The sequence below is a fragment of the Urocampus carinirostris genome, chromosome 6 (genome assembly GCF_059441175.1).
Source record: "Urocampus carinirostris isolate Australia breed hairy pipefish chromosome 6, RoL_Ucar_1.0, whole genome shotgun sequence".
In the NCBI taxonomy this organism is placed as follows: Eukaryota; Metazoa; Chordata; class Actinopteri; order Syngnathiformes; family Syngnathidae; genus Urocampus; species Urocampus carinirostris.
In genome coordinates, this window is record NC_142354.1 from 36,500,290 (window position 1) to 36,518,507 (window position 18,218).

At 34.9% G+C, this 18,218-nt stretch overlaps 1 protein-coding gene across 4 annotated transcripts in view; it reads right to left on the reverse strand.

The window, feature by feature from the left end:
* Window positions 1–15,734: 15,734 nt before the first annotated feature.
* The window catches only part of ephb2b (eph receptor B2b), a 243,835-nt gene continuing 241,351 nt past the window's right edge, over window positions 15,735–18,218 (reverse strand). For all 4 annotated transcript variants that reach the window (XM_088338893.1, XM_088338891.1, XM_088338892.1 and 1 more), the window contains exon 16: window positions 15,735–17,060. In XM_088338893.1, the coding sequence (XP_088195019.1) occupies window positions 16,952–17,060 (109 nt within the window). In that variant the 3' untranslated portion in view covers window positions 15,735–16,951. The remainder of the gene's footprint in view (window positions 17,061–18,218) is intronic.

Here is an 18,218-nt window from a genome sequence, read left to right on the forward strand (position 1 = left end):
ACAACCATTACTTGTCACACGCACATGTCATACTTCAAATGCAATACTCGTCATCCCAAGAGTTCAGGCTGTCTTTGAGTTGCAAACACGGCAGTAGACAGAAAAAATATAGAGTCATAAACACAGCACAGAGAATCATTGGCTGCTCCCTTCTCAGTCTGGGAGACATTGCTTGTGATATCACAGAATCGTAATCATAAAAGACTCCTCTATACCTATCATCATTTCCTTGACTTAGTACTTTCTCATAGGCGCTACTTACAACAAGCATCAACAGGCTCAGAGACAGTTTCTCCACAAGGGACATCACCACCTGTAGCCTGTGTATATGAATTTATGTCAGTGTATATATGCATATTTGTTTGTGTATGTGTAACAGGTGTAATAATAACTTTTGTTTTGTTGAAATTCCTGCTGAAATATGTTGTATAGTTTTTGTGTAAGTGTCCTGCAATGATGAGTCCAACAGTGCCACCTGCTGGTATGGGGTAAGGTTTGGTTTGGCTTTTGATCTTGTGACCGGAAGGCGGATGCCGTTGGCAGTCTACAGCGGGCGAGCTTTTGGTGCTCCGCAAAAAGTTAATTTTAAACATTAAAACCACAGCTGACAAATCTCTCAACATGCACAGTAATGTGATTGATGTTTTTAAGCTGTTTGGAATTATTTTCATTTTGTTTCTGTCGCCATTTATGTTAGTTTTGCCGGACGTTGCATGTTGTGCTAAAATGCTAATTACCCTTAGAGTGTTGAAAGCCAGCAGAGGAGCTAACCACGTGTTGTGTGTGACTCATTCATTTGCAGGTAAATTGTACCTGTTTTTATACTCGTTATTGTTATTATTTCTATTTTCTCATATATATAAAAAGGATAATGTTGGGTAATATTCAGTTTAAAGACAAATATGTTGAATTCATTGTAAACGTTAAAAAAAACACTATATGATCGCTAGTTAAAAGTATCTTGTTAAAATGGATGTAAAAATGTATTGTGATGGTTGATATTCTAAAATGTAAACTGAAAAGAAAGCTATTTGATGTGTTTAGGGCAGTCTACAGCGCGCTGCTAACGTGTTGAAAGCCAGCAGAGGAGCTAACCACGTGTTGTCTGTGACTCATTCATTTGCAGCAACTGTAATAAAAACTTCATCATCCAGTCCAGCGTGAATGTGGATCTTTGGTGGGACGGGTACACAGCGGTTAAATATGTGTATATACATATATATTTGGTTTTGTTTTGCAAAGGGGTGAAAGCTAAGAAACTACGCTTCTGATCACTCCTTTCTGAATATGTATTTTGTTTTCTCTTCCTTTGTTTTCTGGTTGATGTAGCCTCCTCATTTGTTTTTATAGTTTACGTTATTGTTTTTAGAAATTGTTTGACGATAATCAGTAAGCCTTGCAGTACTTGTAATGCATATTCAGAATAAATGACAACAACAGCCACCTCTGACAAGTGCACAACACTGTTAAAATTAAATATATTGCCTACGTATGTATTTTAGAATTGTGTTGCTGCTAAATCTTATATATGTTTTTGAATACCCATATATATATATTTATATATATATGTATTGTTATTCATTGCACTACTGTAATAATGCACTTTTCATCATTGCACTGTAGTCCTGATGCACTTAACAATTACGGCTAGTCTCTAAGCATCATCTTGCAAATATTTATGTCTATTTTTCCTGACATTCTTTTTTTAAATCTTATTTCTCTCTCCAGGGTCTTTATTACATGATTGTCCCAGAGTGCCATGTCTATTGTCATTGTAAAGATTGTTCACTAAGTGGTTATCAATGATAAAATTCCAATACTCAACATCAAGAGAGTTTGGTCTATGTCACTTAACTGGACTCTGCCCTAGATTGGTTCTAAACTAATCCCAGACTTTCAACGCATCGGTCAAAATATTTCCAGGTGAGCATAACAATTTATTTGTATGGCCATTAATCGCAAAATGTCTCAAAGGACTGCACAGGTTACAATTACACCATCCCCTGATCTTACACCAACATGCGAGCAAGGAAAAACTCAAAAACCTCAGCATGAGGAGAATAAGAAATCTCGAGAAGGGGCCTCACAAGTACGTCATTCTGTGGCGGGACCTCATTAATGATTCCATCACGTCCAACATTTTCTTTATGATGTGCAGGAGCGACCTTTTCAAGTTTTAATGGCGAGTGATAAAGTCTTCATTAGTTGAGTTTGCGTCCCGAGGGGCAAAAGGGTGTGGTTCGGGACGTTCCAGATGCTCAGCAGATGTTCACCCGCGTAATGAACATGCCGGCAAAACCATCACAACAACTGCGGTGCTCAGCTGCTACATGGCGAGTGGATATTTTGGGGAGGGGTGGAGAAGCCAAGGCCTGTGGGCTGTTTATGGTCTTTTTTGTGGTAGGTCTAGTTACAGTCAGGCAGGGTGTATGTTGCTGTGTGCAACAAGCTTAGATCTTGTGAGGTTGTTTTAATACACTTATGTGACTTACCAATCTGAACGTTGACCAAAAATTACTTTGTCGTCAATTTGGTGGTTCTCTGGAATTGAGGCAAATCATTGTGGATCGCACAAAATAGCATTTTTTTTCATAAGAAGTCATAAAAGATATCATCAGAGATTTTGTAATAATTAACACAAAATGCTGATATTTTTCAAATCTCTCTGTCTAAAATACCAGATATGCACACTTGTTAGAGTTAAAGGGACAGTGTATATTTTTCGACCACTCAAAGTCACTTTGTACCAGATTGCAACAGAAAACGAGTGCTAAAACGCACAAGGAAGAATACAGACTGCGGAGATTCAATGTGACCAAACTGCACTGTAATTCCTCAGATTATTTTGTCCTGGCTTTTGCAGGGTTTTGTGGTACCCTTAGCAGGAAGATCATTGTATGTGAGGCACGTGTTATCTAAAATAAAAACATTTTCCGACCGAGAGTATATGAAAAAAAATGCATGTTTGTATGATAGTTCATTTATTCCTGCTTAGTATTTTAACCAGTGTTTTTTTAATAAATGGAGTTTTGTTTTTTTACCACAAGAGTCGCTAAAATAATACGCATGACATGAAACAATAGCAAGTAAATGGTAGGATTTAGCTTGTATTCCAAACATGGTTATCCAGTGAAGGCAAGCATTATTTACTTTTTGGAATAAAAAGGCGAGCATTATTTAATTTTTGGAATAAACAATATCAAAATGCAAAAAAGAGTAAATGATAAAACTCACTATTATCCAGCTTAATGTATCCTAGCAAGGATTTTCAAAAGGTGGCGAGGTAGTAAAAAAAACACAATAAAGCAATTGACAGTTTTTATTGTTTTTGAAACACAATGTATTAAAAAAAACTCTTGTAAGTAATTCCATTTAATCAATTACACATTTAGTAGCACTTGGTGTTTGTATAATTATATATAGTGTTGTGTATACTTTGCCAAAATAAAAAGGCACAAACAATAATGTTCTTTTGAGATAACTGCATTTAATACTGAAATGTGTTTGTTTAGATCAATATTGACTCTCAAATTTCAATTTCAATTGTGACTCTTTGGATTTCTTTTTGTAATTGACATCTTTACATAAACATTTTCATTAGCGTGTTCGTGTGCACGAGTGCTTGCGCGCGCGCGTGCGTGTATGCGCGCGTGTGCGCGTGTGTTTGTGTGTGGTATTTATTTACTGTTTTATTTTTAAATGAGATTTTCCGAGACTGATAATAATCTCCAAATCATAATATGTTGACTAATTTCCCCAGCTCAACAATGTAGCCACATATTTAGTTTACTGTCACTAAAGTGAATTAGTAATAGTTTCAATGAAACGTGTGTTTTAGGGTCCAAAAACGCTATATAAATCAAATCAATTACAATAATAAATAAATCAAACAAACGAAACCATCTTTTCTAATGGCAGTGCAACTGAAATTAAAGTATAAGTACGAGGAAATAAATGCCCCCATTTTCCTCTTGTCGAGTCCCACTTGGTGCACCTTTAACAATGTTCCTTCTTTTTAAAGCCCTAATGTGTAATATTTGACCACTAGATGGCACTGTGTTGTCAGGTACCATCGAGGGCCAGTGGTGCATGGCAGAGCGTGGCAGCAGAATGCCGGAAGAACATGGCGCCTATCTTAGAAGGGATTCCACGGTTAAAAAACAGATTTCAAATTTCTCGACCTATGATTTTCTTTAACAAAAATGAACATTTGTACGATAGTTTTTGTATTTTTAGCTAGTATTGAAATATATGTTTTTTTTTACTAAATTAAAGTTTATTTTGGTACCACTAGGAGGCACTAAATATGACACACTGTCCCTTTAATAAATATAATAATAATAATAATAATAATAATAATAATAATAATAGTAATAATAATGATAATAATAATAATAATTAATGATGAGTGCTAAAGTCTTAGTTGAGTTTTCATCTTAATTATTATCACCATAATTGCTTTATTTTTGAACACATTGTATTTAAAAAAAGAAAGATAACGGTCATGATTGTGTGATTTAGGTCGGTGGTTCGCGCCCCGATTGAGTCATTCCTAAGACTTAAAAAGTGGTTGGCGGCGCCCTCTGTTGGCTGCGGCTGCATCGGCTCGCTACAACGGGTCAGGTGCAATCGACATTTCGTTCTGTGTACATTGTTACACAGAATGACAATACAAGGAAATTATTATTATTATTATTATTATTATTTGTTGTAAAATCCAGTGTGACCCCTAACCTCATAGATAACTTACCCATTGGGTACTAAGTGAGGTTTACACTCTATTACCTTAGAGACAAAATTTAAACTAGATGTATGGGAAACATACCTTGACGATTTATCCGCTACAGTACGTTTTATTTAAACACAATGGTTTGATTCTTTAGAATAAAATAGAATAGAATAGAAGAAAATAGAATAGAATAGACTGTCAATGATATTAACGTAGTGAAACATTGCATGAAAAGAGATAAGACATGGCAATCCAGGGTGAACATGTAATAAAGACTTTAAAAAGAAAAACAAGACAAAAGAGTGTCAGAAAAAACAGGAACAATTTTTAAAACGTATTGCTTCGAGACTGGCACCAATTATAAAAATAGTGCAATGAAAGAATACTACATCGTAACAATAGAGCAATGAAAAGTAGGACAATAACCTCAGTAGTAGCATCACTTCCCAAATAAGTGACAAGATATATTTTTTACCAGTTTTGCGCACTTGTTTAGGATGGTGATGGCCCTGGGGAGGAAACTGTCCCCGAGCCTGTTTTTCCTTGTTTTTAGGGACTTATAGCGCCTACTGAATATACGCTAAAAAGTGACATTAGGCCTTGATGAGTTAACTAATGATGATTCCACAACAATCTTGCATTTTTTGGCCACAGTTTTGAAGCATTAACAAAAAAGCACCAAAACTATATATATATAAAAAAAACCTGGTTTAATGAAAAATAAAGATGAAGAAAAAAAGTTCCAGTCAAGGTTTTCTTTTGTAAACACCAATGAACAAATAGCAATGAACATTTGTTTAATCGTTGCATCATATTTTCCCCATGAATCTATTAAGGCCCTCAGAAGGTTGAGGCAATGTGAAAATTGCACCCTCTATTTGCTTGAGAACAAAATCTAAACATGACATATCCAAATCCATATTTTATTTAAACACAATGGTTGGAATCTTTACATGAGAATTTACTATAAATACCGGGCCAGAGCCTTCGCTCTGAAAATGCTGGTCTACCAGTGATCCCAAGAGCCAAGAAGAGATCCGCAGGTTCGAGAGCATTCTCCATTCGGGCCCCAGTGCTGTGGAATGCTCTTGCCCCTGAGATTCTATCTGCAACCTCAGGGGAACTGTTTAAATCAAAGCTTAAAACACACTTCTCTTCTATAGTTTATGCATAACCTATATTTTATGTTGACAATATTTGTTATTTTTGTTATTGCAACATCCGTTTTAGCCTGGTCATCCTGGAAGGGGGGATGACTTCATGTGTGGTCCCTTCTCAAGATTTTGTCATTTTCCTCATGTTGAGGTTTTTGAGTTTTTCCTTGCCCTCATGTAGGTTTTAGATCAGGGGATGGTGTAATAATAGTCTGCCGTTTGCAATAATCTGTGGTCTGTGCAACCTTTTGAGACTCCATGTAATTAATGGATATACAAATAAATAAACATGACTTGACCTCAATGGGTTGACTAAGGGGGATATAGCAACATTCTTGCAAAGTGTTTGTTCACATATATTGAAACATTAGAAAAAAATGCATGAAAAGCTGTTAACTCATTCAGTGACATAACATATAAATACATTTTCAGAAGCATTGTCCTTATTTCAAAAAACTATCATAAAGGCTTTGGTGCTGCTCATCAGTAAACATTAAGCCTCTTGGAATGACTCCAGCATGATAAATCACCACCAGATGTCAGGAATGGCGTTGATCAGATCTTTGTCCACACATCGAGGAGGACCCCACTTCTGTGTGTCGCTTTGCTTCCTCTATTCAGCGACCGAGAGTGTGTGGGCGGCCCTCGGGCGCTGAAGAATTCTTGAAATTTAATATTGCAAGCAAAGTGCCCTTGTATTTATGGAAAGCATTGTTTAGCTATTGGATCTATCAGAAATGAGAAGAAAGCACCAAAGTGAAAGTTGTGTTTGAAATGCATTCTCTCGCAAAGAGCCATTTTTCTTACAAGTTTTCAAGGAGTATTTTCAAGAAACTCAGCAATAGCCAACTGTTGCTAAACAATGTGAAAGTTAGGAATATATTTGTTGGTATGTCCTATGCGTATATAGCTACAGATCTAATTTTTCTGTAGGCCTTCAAAAGTAAGTCAGAATGGCAAAAAAGTGAAAAAAATAATCAACAATGGACATCATATTTTCTTCGTCAATCGATTAAGGCCCGCAAAAGGGTGAAACATTTACAAAAAATGGCACCCCGCTGCCGTCCCGAGGTGTAAACGATGTCGGAACAGGGTCTCGGCGAGGTTTTGTGCGTTTGATTGAACGTTGCAGTTATGGTGCAGAGGGGCTAAAACCTTTTTTAGCGCCGCTTTTCCCCGGGTCACGTTGAGGTCTCGGGCCTTTCACGCCGCTTGCTGCTAATGAGCTTGAAACATCTCCTGCTCACGCTCGCTAAAGTCTGATGCTCAAATAACTCTTGACACAAGCGCACAAAACACACAGACACACAAAAATGTGGGAGACATCTGCAGTGCTGTGTGTTGCGAGAAGAATACGTTCTCGTGCATGATCTTCTTTTAAATTTCTTTTATTTCCTGTCTTTTACAATTAACGTTACATGATATTGAGGTCCCTCTGATTCTGGAGTACTTTCTTCTTGACAGACACAAATAATTAATAATTAATAATTACAATTATTTTAGTCCCTACCCGAAAACATCCACACACAGACGCAAAGACACAGGCACACACACACACACACATTTTTGTAATATCAAAATTCAAATTTATCATACGGTATTATACAGTAAAGCATTATTAATACATGTATTAGAACATTGTATAATTATTACAGGACCAAATTTTTGTAATTTGAACCCAAACAAACAAATTCAATGTATTAAATATTTGAAAATGAATAATTTTAACGTCTAATTTACATTTATTTGATCTTAAATCTTTGATCTGGCAAACATTGATTACAATTATCAACATTTAACTTCCTTATTACTTTCAGTTAACATTTAAATAATTTTATTAAAAAAAAAAAACGAATGAAATATTATTATTAAATAGCATTCTTTCTAGATATTTTAGAACTTATTACATTTATGAAGAAGCCCTATTATACGTACGGTATTCATTTTCAAGCAATATTTTAAACACTAACAATTCAAATCCTTTAGTATTTGGAGTGTATTCTCTTTACTTCTAATTTCCTTTTATTTGAGATTAAAATCTTGAATTTTTCAAAAAAGAATGATGATTTTTAATTTGTTTACTTGAATAGAAAATATTTGCTATTTTTTGCCATGTGGTTATACATTTTACAAAAAACAATGCCCATTACTTTCATTTAACATTTAAATACATAAAAAACCCGAATCAAATATGATTATTAAAAAGCATTTTTTCAAGATAGTTAAGTACTTATTAAATTTCTGTAGAAGTCCTGTTATATATCTTAATTTTTAGGTAATGTTTTAAACACTAACAACTACATTTACTGTATTGTAGTGTATTATTTTTATTTCCAAATTCTATTTATTTTAACTTAAGTCTTGGGCTTTTCAAAAATGTACAAGGTTTTTTAATTTGTTTACTTGAAAAAAACATTTTTTACATTGACTTGTTTTATGCAGAGTGGTGGCAAGTTTTTGCAAGGATCAACGACTATTAATTTTAGTTTTAATATGAATATATTTTTGTGTATAAAAACGAATTAAATATAGTATTTAAAATTGTAAAAATTAGCCGCATCGTTGCATAAGCCGCAGGGTTGAAAATTTGTGACAAAAGTCGCAGTTTATAATCCGTAAATTACGGTAGATGAGATATTCTTCTATATTTTGGGGTGTTTGTGAATTCATATCAAATATATATTTATTTTGATGCAATATTTTTCATTAATATATCATGTTTTTTTTCCCAGAAGCGCTGTGACAGTTTAATATTGTAAAACTGCTGTTAAAACAAAACAATTCATATTGGTGTTTTGACTTTATAAAAACATTAATTATGACTAATCATTTAAAGTGTTGTGACATTGTTGTTGTATATTTAATATTACAAAAAAAATATGTTAAAATTAAACAATTCATTGGTGTTTAGACTATTGAGTAGAAGTTTTTGCATTTATACAAACTTCATTATGATTAACGCTTACAGAAGTGTCGTAATATTTTTATTGCAAAAACACTGTTAAAAATAGAGAATTTATATTGGTGTTTAGAGTAATAAGGATTTGAGTTCATACAAAAAAAATAATTACGAAGGCACACTGTGTCATTATTGTAAAATTTCCAGAAAATATATTTTCTTTGGTTTGTTTGTGTGTTTTTATAAATATTGAGAATATATCAACATTAACAGAAGAAATATTTTTAAAAGTAGTTCTTTAAAAATGAATGCAACCTTGTTTTTTATAATAACAGATCTTGTTTTTTATTGAGGAGAATGAAATTGGGCTTTTCTATTTTTAGAAAATAAACCAATGACAATATTACAAATAATGAACATGTTACGTCATTCACAGGGTTACAGTCAATATACATTTGTACAGAGAAAAAAATACATCGTTCCCCAAATCGGTCGCCGCCTTAAGAACCGCTGCTGGTCGGTGAAGAGCTTCACGTTAACCTGTGCCCGAAAAAAAAAACCGTTATAAGAAGTGTCAGGGTCCAGGTTTCGGAGTTTTGGGGGCCAATAAGTGTGTAACACTGTATAGTTTTTAAACGGGATAAAAGAGGACAGTCCTGTTCCAAATCTGCTCGTGAGCATTTCAGACTGCAGAGGGCGCTGTGGCCCTTTCATGGAGCACAGAAATCCTCTGACATATCACCACTGTGGAGGACTTCTGTGAGTTTTTGGTTCCATATATTATTCACAGTAAACCACCGTCACCAAGTGGAAGTAAAGGAAGTGTTTGTGAAAAGGTGAACAGCAGAAAACATTAAGAAAAAAAAAGAAGAAAAGAAAAAACTCTCTCAATGAGACACCCTATTTTCTTGCTAGGGGTATGCCATTTAAATTGAAGAATAAAAGGACATTATGAGAAGGTTTTAACTTCAAAAATCATAGTCAGAATGATGTGGAAGGCCACTTTTTTGAGGATTTCACAAAACAATCTTGAAGATAAATGAGACTGGCTTTGCTATTAAATAGACTTTAAAAGAACTGATTTATGATGAAAGACCAATCCTGTCCTATGTAGAATTAAATGTGTGAATAAATACCTACAAATGCATCCCATATAAATAAATGAACACATAATTAATCGCGTAATATCTAAATATATGACATGAATGCAATTAACTCATCTATTAATGCATTTTGCCACTTATTTTGTCATGTATCTTCATTTTTTTTGTATTTCGTCATGTGTTTTGTCGTGTATTTTCAGGGTTTGTACACCAAAAAAATGACTTTCAGGAAGTTCAAGTACAATTGACCACTGGTAAAACGTTACCTTAATTTTTTGCGTGGTCTTTAATAAATGCCCATAATTTATACGTAATTCTTGCACTAATGCACAATTCATTGTGCCCTGTTTAAGTGTAAGCATGCAACTGTAAACTTGGGTGCAACCTGCAGGGAGAAATGACACTTTGAAGAATTATGGAATACAAACTATTGCCAGCTGCCGTTAATCACCAGGGAAGAAGAACTGCAATAGCAAAGCAAAGCCAACAGAGAACAGTGTAAGTGTTGTTTTTAAGCAGACTTGTTGAGAAAGATGGCAACGATTTCAAGCATTTCCAAGCAGAAAAATTCAAGCACTTATCAATCCTAGAAACACAACATTAAAATGCAAGCATTTTTAATGATTTCAAGCACTCGTACGCAATTGTAATTTGTCTTATATTTTGTTATTTATTTCGTAGTGTATGTTGTCTTGTATTTTTGGATGTTTTTCGTTGTGTATTTTGTTATGTATTTTGTTGTGTATTTTATCACAAGATAATGTTGTTCAAATTCGGGGGCAGTTCAAAATGATGCTTTTTACCTTCTTTTTGATCAGTGATGAACCAATTGGCTAAGCTGTGCCAGTCCGATTCCACTCCCTCATTTGAATAACAGTTTGCGGTGACAAAATACATGAGGAAATAGATGACAAAATATATGACAAAATACATGATGAAATGCATACATTAGCAAATAAATTGCAGTTGTGCCATACATTTAGGTATTAGATGCTTTATGTGTTCATTTAGTTATATACCTTTAGTTTGTAGGTTTTTTTTTAATTCATATATTTATTTCTTCATATAGCAGGATTGGTCCACCATAACTCATACTTGAAACTCGTTGTAAAAATTATTAAAGGAAAAAATACAATAAATATAACTGACTTAGAATAATAATAATAATAATAATAATAATAATAATAATAATTTGAGTCATATTGTTAATCAAAATGTGAAAACAAGGTGTCCACCAATTCCCCAATGCTCAGACCTGGGGCCTTGTTTACTTACGTTTCAACTTTTAAGATAACAGCCATTTTGTAAGATAATATACTTAAAACAAGCTTTTTTTCTGGGCCACTGAAAAAAGCAAATGAGTATACTGTAACAAATGAAGGAATAAGAAAATGAAAAAAAATTGTGCGCCAGAAATACTTGGAAATTGAATCCACCCACCCTTCTTAAATCTTACAGTAAATAAAAAAGGTGTTTTGAAAAGCAAATACAAAGGCTTCGGTGTTATTTTAAGCTATATTCGCATGGAAATTCATGTGTAACCCAGGGCTTCTCTCCAGGGTTCATTTGCTCAGGTTTTGTCTTTTACAACAAGCACAACAGTTATCCAAAGTAAAACTACTTAGTGGAGAGCCTGGGTAAAGAAACAAAGACATTTTCGGGCATCCTGGGGGAAATCTTCCATATATCTTATTAGAATTGTTTTTGAACAAAAGGTTTCTTAAAATAGTCTTTGCTGAGGCCCCAACTGTTTTAATTAGATTTATTAACCTCAACTTATCTTTGTAAAGAATGTTTTGTACTGCACAACAAAAATATGTCCAAACTACAGCAACACTTTCTTGCTCTAGCCCAAATAATCTCATTAAAACAGCAAATGCATTTTATATACAAAAATGGACTAAAATATTAGGTATACCCAGTATGGAGGAGATATGCATTTGAGTCGTATGCTTAATCAGAAAATGCATCCAAATTAAAATGACCTCAAAGTTCATTGTCATGGCCCAAATATTGTCACAATACGTATATTTCAAACAAGTATGAGAAAAATGAATTAAGATGGGTTAGGATCTGATATGCCTTCCTCTAAACCAGGGCAAGTTTCAAGTCCAGATTTCAAGACACACCAAACTATTGTTGTGCTGGCTGAAACACAAATAAGTCATAAATACTTAAGCTAACTTCAAACTTTTCAGTGTCAAAAAAAATGGTGGCAGGAGTGCGTGATTATTGCTCTGCTTTAATAGCTACTAATGTACAGGCTCACGTTGGCGCTTTCTTGCACCTTTTTAACTCTCACTTTTTGTTGTTTTTTTGTGAAATCTTAAGAAAAAATATCCTTCAGATGATATTCAGGGCACAATAAACATTGTTGCATTGACAATCTCTAGCATGAAAAAAATCAGGGTAAATTCGAACATTTCTTTAATTAATTAAAGTCAATAGAGTGATCGATCGATTTCTCTTAAAAACAAAACAAAAAAAACACAAGAAAAGTAGGATGATCCTGAACAATTATTTGACACCATTTATTTCCTTTAAAATGTAAAAATGGCATTTTATGCATGATTTTTTTAAACTAACAACTCTGATTTACTGTATTTTCCGAACTGTAAGGCGCACCTAAAAATTCAAATTGGTTAGAAATTTAAAACAGCTTCTTACAAACCGGTGTGGCCTATATACTGGAAAATAGGGGGGATGAAATTGGAAATACAAAGTTATAATTAAATGATACTGCATGCGGTAACTGTTCAGCCTTTGAGAAACATATAGTGTGGTCTTTGAGTGCTCTCCTGTGGTTAAAGAAATTTTAGTAGTCAAACCATATTAATTTATGTTTGTTTATTTTTTAAATGTTCACATTTATGCAAGCCTAGCTCTTACTGTGGTTAGATCAGTGTGCCTTATATATGAAATATATATCACAAAATACAACTTTTGGGGGTGCACCTTATTATCCGGTGCGTCACTCTCGGAAAAGAATGGTCATTTGTTTCAAAAATGAATAGTAAATGATGCGATTTTTAAAATGTTTTTTGGAAGCTACACCCAAATAAAGAGTACCTCAATACACATTCCCATGGTTGAATTGTTTTTCTCTTCTCTTTTTTTATGCATCAAAATTCAAAATCCAGACATCCAGAAAGTGGATATTCAGTTTAAAGACATTTGACATTGCCCACATGGATGGGTAAAAAAAAGGAGCAGTACCTCTCTGCGACTATATTAATAATGTGGTTTTTCTACATTTGAAAAGCTCCAAATTTGGACTAAAGTGATGATAATAATGCGATAAAAGGAAGTCAAGTTTATCCGCAAGACATACTGCTCACTCTGAATTGTGATAATAAAGATTTGAGTTTTTTGTGATAAAGAAGTTGACATTAAAATGATTACATTGAAAGTTTTTTTTTTTCAACATGTTTTTGTGGTCAATGTTTACCCAGTACAGAAACAAAGCTGAATATCTAAAATATTAAACTCTTATTGTTAATTTTCTTAAGAAGAATAAACACAGTTTTTCTGTATGCGGCCCTAAATTAAAACTGTTTGGACACCACTGATCCAATTCATTATTTTTTGTGTCTAAAGAAAGCTTTTCAATATTAACACAAATCTTGTATGTTGAGTTCACTGATCCAATCAATTTCTGTGATTGGGAAGTGAAATGGAACAACCAATTCTATAATTACTTTTATGCTAATCTATTCTTTGTATTTTTCATTATGTCCTGTAGCACAGTGCTGCATCTCACAGTTCAGTATTTGTACTGCAACAGACATGAACACTCATTGCTGTTGCAAGATATAAAATGTTGTTTGGATTATTTATACAACTGCAGTATGAGATTGAAAAATCAGTATGTGCGTACCCTGCTTAATTAAAACCCTCTGCTGAGCAGGTAAGGTGAGTGATGGTAGGGGAAGGGGGTGCAAACTATTGAGTAATTGATCAAAATAGGACCTTTACCAGGGAGGAGGCAAACGGTGTTTCTAGCTCTTTTGCTTTCCCTTGTTACAACAACACTGACGACAATTGACAGCTGAAAATGTAGTGTAAAGTACCGTATTTTCCAGACATAAGGCTAACCTAAAGATTCCGAATTGGCCAGTATTTGATAGTGACCCAAAACCCGGTGTAACTTATATTATGCAGAATAAAAATAAAAATGCATACAGGATTTTTGGGTTGCATGACTGCACAAGGTTTTATGGAATACTTCTGTATTTTAGAAATGATTAATCAATCGAAAATCATTGCTTGCCCAAATGGTGACACATTGTTATCAACGGGATTCGAACCTGGATCGTGGCGGTGAGGGCACCAGCATATACAAGAAGAAATCCGGTGGTACAGATACGTAGAGTATGTCACAAAAGTGAGTATAGCGCTTACATTTCTGCAGATATTTCATTGTTATGTTTAATTGAACATCACTGAAGAAACATCGCTTTGACACAATGAAAGGTAGTCCGTCTAAAGCTTATCTAGCAGTGTTTAGTTTATTTTTACCCTCAAAAACTCAAAGTGTAGCCATAAGTAGCAAAACCTCTGATTACTAAAGTAAAAGTTCCTGATGTTCAATATTTTGTGTGGCCAATGTGATTTTGCAGAACCACCTTAATCCTCTGGCCATGGAATTTACCAGAGCCTCACAAATTGCCACTGGAATGCTCTTTCTCTCCTCTATGACAACATGACAGAGCTGGGACATATTTGACATGATGTGAAGGGCCACATATTTCTTATAATAATAATAATAATAATTTCCTTTGTATTGTCATTCTTTGTAACAATGTACACAGAACGAAATGTCGATACACCTGACCCGTTGTAGCGAGCCGATGCAGCCGCAGCCAACAGAGGGCGCCGCCATTTTACCAATGTTATAAGTCTTAGGTATGACTCGGCCGAGGCGCGAACCAGCGACCTCCCAGTCTCAAAGCGGGCGCCCTACCATCTCCACCCTCTGTTTTGGGATGCCCCCAAAAATCTTTTGGGTTTAGATCTGGAGACATGCTTGGCCAGCCCACCACCTTTAGCATTAGCCACTTTAAAAAAAGCCATGGTCATCTTAGAGGGGTAATTGGGGTTATTGTCGGGATGAAATGCAACTCCCCTACTCCAGTTGCACTTATGCAACCCTAAACCATGACAATCCCAACACCATGCTTGACACTAGGCACGACAAAAACATGTTTGTACTCCTCACCTGATTGCCCCCACACATGCTTCACACCATCTGAGCCAAATAAATTAATATTTGCCTCATCAGACCAGAGGATATTTTTCCAGTAAGCCATGGCTTTTGTTGACTTCTTTTCTTTGTATCAATGCAACATTTCTTCAGTGCTATTCTATTAAAAATTATAACAAAATCTCTGCAGAAATGTAAGGTTTCTACTCACTTTTGTTCAATACTGTATGAAAAAGCTTTGAGTCTTATCTTATTAATACACAAATTTTATTCACAGTGCCAGAAATGTTGCTTTGCACAGTGCATTCTGATAGGTTAAACAGTCTCTCTACCGCTTCACATGTGCGTCAATAACGTTGCGAAACACATAAACAAAAAAAGGAAAGTCTTTTAACAAAACATCATAAAAAAATGTTGTGTACGTATACATGTTAAACCCAGAGGTTATTGACACATAGGGGAAAAAGTAGAAGGACTGTTCAACCTATGAGAATGCACTAAGCAAAACAGTTTTTCTAGCATCATGAGAAAGAATAGAGTGATGATGAGATAACATCTAATGCTTTTTCGTAAGTTATCTGTACCACTGGTGGGCTAAAAGTGTAGGCGCCCATACTGCTTTATTTGGGTGTAGCTTCCAAAAAAATGTTTTGTGATTGCAATCAGTTATATTTATCGAATGATTAATCATTGCATTATCATACACTGTAAGTGTATAAAAAGGGCCTAACGGTTATACATAAATAAACACCGTAGCTCTCGCTGAAGTGTCAATTTCATGTGCCTTATAGTCTGGTGCGCCATATATACAGTACATGGAAAAATACAACTTTCTGGGGGTGCATCTGATAACCCGTGCGCCTTATAGTGTGGAAGACACAGTATATTTTCGCTTAGGACACAAATTTCCGGGGAATTGGGGGGGGGGAGGTGCTGTTTATCTATAAGATTGTGGAGCTTTTCTTCCTCAATTCCTAGCACAGGTGAAAGAACCGAAGCCTTTTTTTTCATCTCACTCAACTTTTTGCAGTACAAAGCTATAAAATAAAACCAGAACAATTCAATAAAATGCATACATAAATTGTAAACTGCAGAAATAGAAAACATTGCATCCAACTGATTGTAACATGGTTTTTCATGTTTGTGTTTGTAAAGTGGAAGAAGATGGATGGAAGAAGGATGAAGGTTGGCAACGCCATTTGAGTCAGCCTACCCAGCATGCATTGTGGTTGGGCCGGTTGGAGGGGTTGCCTAAGTGAGTCCGCCTAATGAAGCGGTCCTTCAATATCCACTCGGGACAAAAAAAGTATATTCTGGGAAACTTCAACACAACATTTCACCCCATATTGAAACAAAAGAAACGTATTTTTAAAGATTTTCCTGACGTCAGTCTCTGCCAAAAGTTCCATTTCATGGTTTCTTTGCCCTTCTGGGATTGACAGGATTACAATTTTTTTTTTTTTTTTTTGTATCTTGCCCTTTTAAAGGGTAGCTCTCCTATTCGTCTAATGTACAACCCACTTTAAAATGTCTTTAAATGTCCATATACTCCTTTCATTTTGTTATTTTTTTTTCCTTACAAAATTCTTTACAAAATGACAACAAGCTAAAAGCGGCAGAAAAAGTGTTGCTGGTCACTTCATTTTGGGGCTCTGGTTTTGAACTCCAGGATTCTGTGGATGGAGTGTGAGGGAGGAGGAGGAAAGTAGAGTTGGTGAGCGATTGTGGAGGAAAGGGGTGAGGGTTCACACCAGAAAGCATCTGCTCCATCCTGGAATGGGGTGAGTGGTTCAAGCCCCCCGCCGCACCCGGGGGCGCACTTGGCCGGCCCTCTCCAGACCGCTGCTCTGCTTAAGGGCAAGGTCAGACCTCCACCGACTGGATCTGGTTCATCTGGGCCCGCATCATCTGGACGCTGTTGAGGATCTTCTTTTGATGGCCCGCTAATGTCACGCCCACCCGCAGGATGTCCCTGTGAAGGTTACAAAACATCAAATTAGCATGAATTGAACAAGGAAAAATTTGAAGCCCAGAATTAATTTTTCACCAGCTTTTTTATTGACGTAAGCCCAAACTACAATTGTAAATTGAAGAAATAAACAGAAAAAAAGGCTACCATCTGATAGAATATTGAAATGTCTCACTGTATACAGTTTTAATTGTGTGAGTTTTACCAGTTATATTAATTTTATTTTAAATCATCACATCAATATTTGGACGGAGTCAATCTTTTAGTGGTAGTTATTCGCCTTATTATTTTCCAATGTACATTTTTACATGACTTCATTCGTTCATTGTTGCCACAATAACAATTGTCTGTTGTCTGTACAGCCCTTTGAGACTTTTTGTGATTAAAGGCTATACAAATAAACTATTTTTGTAGTTGAATAAAATAATAATTACATACATTTATAAAAGTGAACGCATCGTATCGGATAGCAAATAATCTACCTCATGTTGAATATAGTTTTTCTAATTTTAGTCAAATATTTTTAATATTTAATTATTTAAGTGTAACAATTCCTAAAACGAGCAAAATTGGATGTAAAATTAGTTATTGTTCCTCATCTTGGGAATTATACTTACTTTTTAATTAGAAAACAATTTAAAACAAATATAGTATATTTGAGGAAAATAAGACAAAAATAGAGTAAAAAGAGAAAATTATTACAAAATGGTGAAATACTATGATATGGCAGATAGCAGATACATCTAAAGAATAATTTACCGTAAATTCCGGACTATAAGCCGCTACTTTTTTCCCTCACTTTCAACCCTGCGGCTTATTCGGTGATGCGGCCAATTTATGTAATTTTTCTAACGCCCGCCAGTGGCGCTCGAGTGTTGCTACCATTAACTGCCCTGTCAAAGCTATATTATTATTATTAAAGTTTTGAAAACTCTCTCGGTGTACCGTCTTTCTTTGTAAATATGTGTAACCCATGTATAATATGTATTTGCAACTGTATATTTTTGTAATGTATTTAGTTGTATTTATTTTAAACATTTATTCTGATATGTTTTGCACGGATGAACAAAAAATGAGGGGCGGAACAAACGCGGGGTGCCGAGTTTAAGTGGGGACCGCTAAAGGTGAGGGACAGACAAGGAAAGAAGAAGGGGTAAAAAG